General features: G+C 45.2%; 1 protein-coding gene across 1 annotated transcript in view; it reads right to left on the reverse strand.

Moving 5' to 3' along the window:
• Positions 1 to 4,757, reverse strand: part of HECW1 (HECT, C2 and WW domain containing E3 ubiquitin protein ligase 1) — a 186,924-nt gene extending 182,167 nt beyond the window's left edge. Inside the window, exon 1 of the mRNA XM_054991627.1 lies at positions 4,697 to 4,757. Coding sequence (XP_054847602.1) covers positions 4,697 to 4,723 — 27 coding nt within the window. The 5' untranslated portion in view covers positions 4,724 to 4,757. The remainder of the gene's footprint in view (positions 1 to 4,696) is intronic.
• Between the last annotated feature and the right edge of the window lie 2,470 nt (positions 4,758 to 7,227).

The raw sequence follows: 7,227 nt of genomic DNA on the forward strand, positions 1-7,227 counted from the left end.
CCTGTGCAGTGATATCACTCCCAGAAGTGATATCATTGCGCCGTGCCAGGAATGCATATGTGAGAGGACTCTGAAGGTTAAGTGCCAGGTCCTTCCCCCTCCCACTGGGAAGGTAAGAGGACCTGGCAACCCTAGTAGAAAGGTGGCATACAAATGTTTTAAATAAATAAACAGATGATTTAAAGAAATTTTTTTAAATTCCTGGCAACGAGGAGAGGAAATAGCTGCTGTGTGGGCACTATGGGGAAACCCCAAAGTTTCCCACCTACATAGCAGCCATCCAGGCTTTACCCAGGGCCAGATTGAGGGGGGGCAGGGGGGTAGTTTGCCCCCGACGCCGCCAGGGAGGGGGCACCAGGAGCAGCTGCCAGCTGCTGGGAGCACACGGGCAGCAGCGCGTGCAGCCTCCCAGCCCTCCACACGGCCTTTCGCCTGCCCCGCAGGACAGGGGGTGGCCGGCTTGCCACGCACCCCGTGTCCTGCAGGGCAGGCAAAAGGCAGCGCAGGGGGCTGCGAGGCCACCCGTGACATTCGCCTGCCCCGCAGGACAGGGGGCTGCCCCCTGTCCTGCGGGGAGGCGAATGGTGCGGGCAGCTTTCCAGCCCCGCACACTGCCTCCGCCGGCACACCGCACGGGCGGCACGCTCTGCCCTGCGTGATGACATCACAGAAGTGATGTCATCACGCAGCACTGGGAGCACACGCTCACTGCACTCGCAAGAGGTTGGGCTAGGGTTGCCCTGGGTACCGGCACCACTAGATCCAGCCCGCAATCTTTCCCAACACTTTCAAGAAAAGCAAGTTTGGTAAAGGTTAGACAAAAGCCAGGGAAACCCCAGGACACTCACAATGTTGAGAAGAAGCAGAAAAAAACACTTCCCAACAGCCTCGAACTCAGGGCAACTAACCCATATGGAAACACCATAAAGGAAACCCAAAAGGAAGGAGACCTGACATTTTACCAGCAGGTGACATCACAGGGCAGTGTCAGAGGCAAAGGGAATGCTGGGTTAGCACCTGACTGGGCAGCAATACCCACTGTGGGTGCAAGCTGTGGCCTCAGTGATCCAAACAGGCATGCACCTATATGGACCTAAAGTTGCAGGCCCCACGTTTCGGCCACCGTTTTGTAACACCTGCTGGTAAGGCACAAAATTTGCTTTGACCTTGATAGCAATCCCTTATACCCCGCACGTGAAAAACTGCTACAACTGGGGGGCCGGGGGGGGGGGACAAGCTGCAATAGCTAAATTCCTAAAATTAGCCAGGAAGCAGCCATTCCTAAAATTAGCCAGGATTGATGTTGTACCAAAGCAGATTATTAATTTCTTTCCAAAGACCAAGCACATTAACAACCACAAGTACCGTGCTGAAGACAGGAAAAATACAGAAGCAATTAATGCAATTAATGTAGAGTGATTATAAGTCTTTCTTCAGCAATTACAGCATGGTTTTATACACAAACACACAGACAACGAGCTGCAAATATCTTCCCAAGAAGAAAGCAATCTCACAAGGAGCTGCTATCAAACTGGGGGGGGGGGGCATTATACAGCAAGAGACAGTTCACTGTGAAAATGGAAAACATAATGATCTGTTCATATCTATTAAAAAACACAAGGCACTTCTTGGAAATCTATATTTTCTAGGAAATGAAGCTGTTTTGTGGATTCAGCAACAAGGAGAATGCAGCAAATCACAAATCACAAAAATACTTTATTTCTGAGACAGGATAGCACTGGGGAATAGAGGTGGGCATGAACTGGGAAACGGCGCAAAATTTGACACGGATTGGCCCAGTTCAGCGTTTGCAAACTGGCAGGTTGTGGGACACCTGTTTTCCACAGACCCCACAACTTTTTGGCCAGTCCATTGGTCTGTCATCTGTGAATACAGACATTGGGGGGTTTAAAGCCTCCCTGCGCGCCTTGAAAGCGGCGCCGGGAGTGGTTTAACGTTTTAATCCCACCCTTGCTCCAGCTGACTGGTAGCCTGCCAATCAGCTGGAGCAAGGGAGGTTAAAATGCTCTCGGTGCCGGTGCTGGGAGCGTTTTAACGTTTAAATCCCCCCCTTGCTCCGTTACAGCGCTCCAGCTGACTGGCAGGCCCAGACGCATGAACCTGTCTGCAAACCAGTGCCAGTCTATTAAAAGTTTGTGGTCCATGGTCTGTGAAACACGACAGACCATGGCCCGATGGTCTGTGGGTTTTTCTCGATCCGTGCCCACCTCTACTGGGGAAACACAGCCACATGTTCCAAGTTTGAACAAACACATCATAATTTAGAAGCACAAAGCTCTGCAAAAATGTGTACATAGTGAAAGGAATCTGTTGCATGCTCACCGTCTCCCAGATTCTCCTATTGCACCATTCATGCCAATTGCTTAAGATACACCACAGAATCCATACATCGTGCATTTTGTGATGGCTGATTTATGCACTGTGATGACTGTGAGACCACTCTAGTTAGCAAATATATGAATTTTAACAAATGCCACATGGATATGAGTGGCAGGTGCATACTCAGTGTTTGGCTAAGTATGAATGTGAGCAACTACGACAGCCAAGCTGCCCGCTGCTTTTTATATAATAAGTGCCATGGCTAGATTTAACAATAACAAGTTTATGGGGAGACACTGAAAAAGGACATTTATACTGAATGATATTTAAAATGGACTCTTAGTAATGCAATTTCAAAATGAACTTTTTCTTAAGCTTTCCTATAAAATGAAAGGATGGAGAATTGGTTTGATCTAAGAGCCATGCCTGGAACCAATTTTAAATTATCCAGTGGGCCCTGTTTAAAATATATATATACTGGAATACTCTCAAACACTTGCAGAAGCTCAACTTGCACACACCAGTTTTGTGTAGTGGTTAAGAGTGCAGGACTCTAATCTGGAGAACCAGGTTTGATTCCCCACTCCTTCACTTGAAGCCAGCTGGGTGACCTTGGGTCAGTCATAGCTCTCTCGGAGCTCTCTCAACCCCACCCACCGCATAGGGTGTTTTGTTGTGGGGATAATAATGACGTATTTTGTAAACTGCTCTGAGTGGGCATTAAGTTGTCCTGAAGGGCGGTATATAAATCAAATATTATTATTATTGTTATTAAGTGCTGTGGGAACTTTCTGGCAATGCTATTCTACAGATCCCCTTGATAAAGTACAGGCAAAACCTGAAGGGATTGTTAAATTGAATAAAATATTTTTCCCACTGCACCAATTGTTCTTTTTTTTTTTGTATGCATAAAGATCCTGGCAATTCAGCCTTTGCCATTTTAAGAGTGTAAAAACATTAACTCTGGGTTTTTCAGATCCTCTCCCAAAGAAGGACCCTAATGCAGAACATGTGATTCAAACAAGATTCAGTTTTGGCACTTTTATCACTTAAGAAACGGGGCCTACGTTACTTGGGAAAGAATTCCTCCGCTGCTGAAGTGGATTCAGGTTCGTTGGGATTCTCCCTTGGCAGCAGAAAATGAAAACACTCAGAGACTGCATCCACAAACCACTGGATATGGTGCTACTACTGTGGCACTACAGCAATGGTCAGCAACGGGATCTTCCTGTGTAGCCAAGACAGTAGCAGAACCACAAGTGACAAAAGGCACAGATTGGACACTTGTCAGCTTCCCTCAAGTTTTGATGGGAAATGTAGGCAGTTTGGCAGAATGTTGGACAAGTGACAGTTGAAAAGTCCATTGGACAGCAGTTGGAGAGCGAAGCTGCGAGACCAGGATGCCTACATTTCCCATCAAAACTTGAGGGAAGCTGACAAGTGTCCAATCTGTGCCTTTTGTCACTTGTGGTTCTGCTCTAAGAGGCAACTGAGTTCTATATGTCAACAGCACAATAGCCAACCACATGTGCATGGAGACTGCAAGTGAGAGAAGTAGTTTGAACATACACACCCTCTGCTACTGAAAACAAAGACAAGATGCCGGAATATCTATAAATGGATCTCCAGCCTCTCTTTTAATGCTAAACAGCAGTAGCATCAACTGGCCTCAGCACAAGGGAGTTAAACCTTTCTCTGCTTGCCAGTTTCCCATGTCACTTGACTGAGCCCCGCAGCTGAGAAGTCATCTAAGGTCAGGAAAACAGTGCAGAGGAGAAGGGTTACTCCCCCACTCCACATCACAGCCCTATCCAAATTGGGGGCCCTTGTGGGTGCAATTTAGCAATAAAAATGCACTAGAAATTCATTCACAAATCTTACAGCATCTTATTCAGTTTGACTCTTAGAAAGCATTGCATGTCTGTCAAAACTTCTTCTCTTATCTCAAGCTTCATGATGCATAGCCCGTCTTCCCCAAGACCCAAAGCTAATGCTCATAAGATCCGTTCTCTTCTGCTTCTAGAATCAGACATACTTCTCAGTGGGAAGCCTCTACAGCTAGGGTTCCCCATATCTTGTGCAAACTCAGGCTGGGACTGAACAAAAATGGAGGCAGGACCTGGTTAACAAATACTATAGGGAACCTGCAACGGGCCAGAGAGAAACAGGAAGAGGGCTTCGTTTGGGTCTGCAGACACCCTGTTTCTCCAAACTGGAATCTCGCCTCAGGTGTTGAACAGGGTGTGCTTGGGACACTTGCAACCAGCTCTGGATTGTGGCACATTCCATTATGAATGGTTGTGGATTTATAATGGAATGACATGAATGGTTTTTATAATCAGAAAAACACACTGACCTTAACACTACACAGGTGGAGCAGCATAATGACTCGCCAATTGTAAGGGCATCAATTCCTGGGGAAAAGTTCAATGAGGTTAAACTCAGTATGTATCCCAAAGTGACATATCAACACAGAGACAAAATATATGAAAACACAAACATTGCTTCCACCCCAATATATACCTTGGCTATTAATCAATTTATTCCCTATATACTTTTTATATCTTTCCTTCTGTGATTAGGGCAGATTTCAATGATAAACAATAAAACCTGCATTGTTAAGAATAAAAGTTTTGCAATCACCTGAAAGAATACATACTGTTAAAGCTGCTACATTTGGCCTGAGAAAGGTTTGTAAGTAAATTACTGTTATTTGCAAGTATTATTAAATGGTATTTATTTTGCACTGACAAAGCTTAGGTTGGAAGCGTCAAAACACAACTTGGAACTAAATCCACATCTGCAGGCTCATCAAATCTTCCACCCCTATCCTCACTTTTTTCAGGTTTTATACACTTGAGAAGGGGGCACAATCCAGACAAAATTAGCTATACCCAGGGCTTTTTTTTTTCAGCGGGAATGTGGTGGAACGGAGTTCCGGCACTTCTTGAAAATGGTCACATGGCCGGTGGCCCCGCCCTCTGATCTCCAGACAGAGAGAAGTTTAGATTGCCCTCTGCACCGAGCAATTGGCCACTGGCCATGTGACCATTTTCACCGAGGGCGATTTAAACTTTAAAAAACTCCCCCCTTGTTCCAGCTGACCCAAAGTGACATCATTGTGCGGTCCTGAGTTCCACCACTGAGTTCCACCACCTCTTTTCCCAGAAAAAAAAAAAGCCCTGGCTATATCTACATCCTATAATGCTGTTTAGAGCACCAAAACACAGAACAGAAGTCCAGTGGCATATTAAACTGTTTATTCAAGCCTCTGTTTTCACAAGTCACAGCTCACTTGTTCAGATATACACCCAGGCACCCAGCCTTTGCCAATTCCGTGCAAGACCTTTGCAAAGGAAATCAGTTACAATTCCAGTTCCAACCTCCCTCACCATAATTTCCTATCTGGGTTAGTGGAAATTGTAGTTTTCTTGGCTGCCATTGGGTATCCAAGAAAACTACTTGACATCCTCTGCAAGCAAAAGCCAAGGAAGCCTGGAACTGCAAGAGAGAGAGAGAGAGGCCCTCTCCTACTATCAATTTGTCAACCTTTGCAAAAGCAGAATTTGATGCTCAAGAAAGGAGAGGAAAACTAGCAGGGGGAAATGGATAGCGGTGGGTGGGCGTGGAAGAACCAGGTATGAGTTCATTTTTGGATTGGTTTCAGAACCTTTGATAAATGGGACGAGGGGCTTCTGAGTTGGGCTGGGGGCTGTTTGCAGTGCGATCCCCCCACAGTCGATATTTCTTGACACTGAGTGCATATGTTTTACTTACATACTTGTTGGAACAATTGCTAAATGAAGATATCTAAGTATACCGTGTGGTTATACCATATGGTTCAGAGGAGAATTACTTCAGGACAAGTGTGATAGGCAGGCAGGTTTTTTCATATATAAAAATTCTCAAGGACCAGAATTTGAGCTGGGGCTATGCAGATGGACAGAGGTCTGTCACACAGACACAGTCTTGTTTCTCAGCATCAGTCACCACAGAACAGTTTTAATCCAATGGTGTCCCCAGCTCCACCAGTTCACTTTCTCCTGTAGGCGAATGGATGCCCTTTACCCCACCGGGAAAAAGGAAGCATTGCGTTGGTGAGAAAGAATGCCCCAGATGCCACCAACACAGATACCAGGGAGGAGGGTTATCTCATTCCAGAAAGATTCTTGCAATGTAATCCAGTCTCCACAGACATCCCAGCCATCATAGAAGAAGCGTAGAAAATGTTCTTTTAATTATGACATAATCCAAAGCAGGCCCATCTGGTTTGGGCCATCAAGAAAGCTTTCCTTACCAAGCACTTTCGGCTGTATTCCTGCTCTCTTCTTGTAGCACCTTCTGGCCTAGGCTTGGTATACTTGCGGAAGTGCTGGGAGATAGTCCCAGTCCATGCCAGGGATGGGGGGAGGGTTGGCCTACACGCTTGTGTTCTTGTTCCCTTCCAATTCTGTTTTTTTAATCAGCTGATTAAAATGCTCTAAAATCCGGGATGGATCTTTGAGGCTTTTTTTATGCCCCATAAGTACGGGAACACATGGAAATCAGTAAATCAGTTTTTGAAATATACACAGACAACTTATTAATGAATACAATGGAAACTATACAAAATTATATGCTAACGTAAGCAGCTCATTGCAAGTCACAGACAAAATAATAACAGATTAATTCAAAATATCCACAGTGTAAATTAACCTTTGTCATATGAAAAAAAAGTGATTTTAAAGATGGTGGCAATTTGGAAAAACGATTACCATTGGGAGATCCTAATCTTTGATCTACAAAGGACATACAGGAGAGATGCAAGATGTAAAGTGACAGTAATAGAAGCGAAAAACAATCACCACATTTAGAACTGAAGATTATCTCTTGACCTGGTCCAGATGT

The sequence above is a fragment of the Eublepharis macularius genome, chromosome 11 (assembly GCF_028583425.1).
Source record: "Eublepharis macularius isolate TG4126 chromosome 11, MPM_Emac_v1.0, whole genome shotgun sequence".
NCBI classification, from domain to species: Eukaryota; Metazoa; Chordata; class Lepidosauria; order Squamata; family Eublepharidae; genus Eublepharis; species Eublepharis macularius.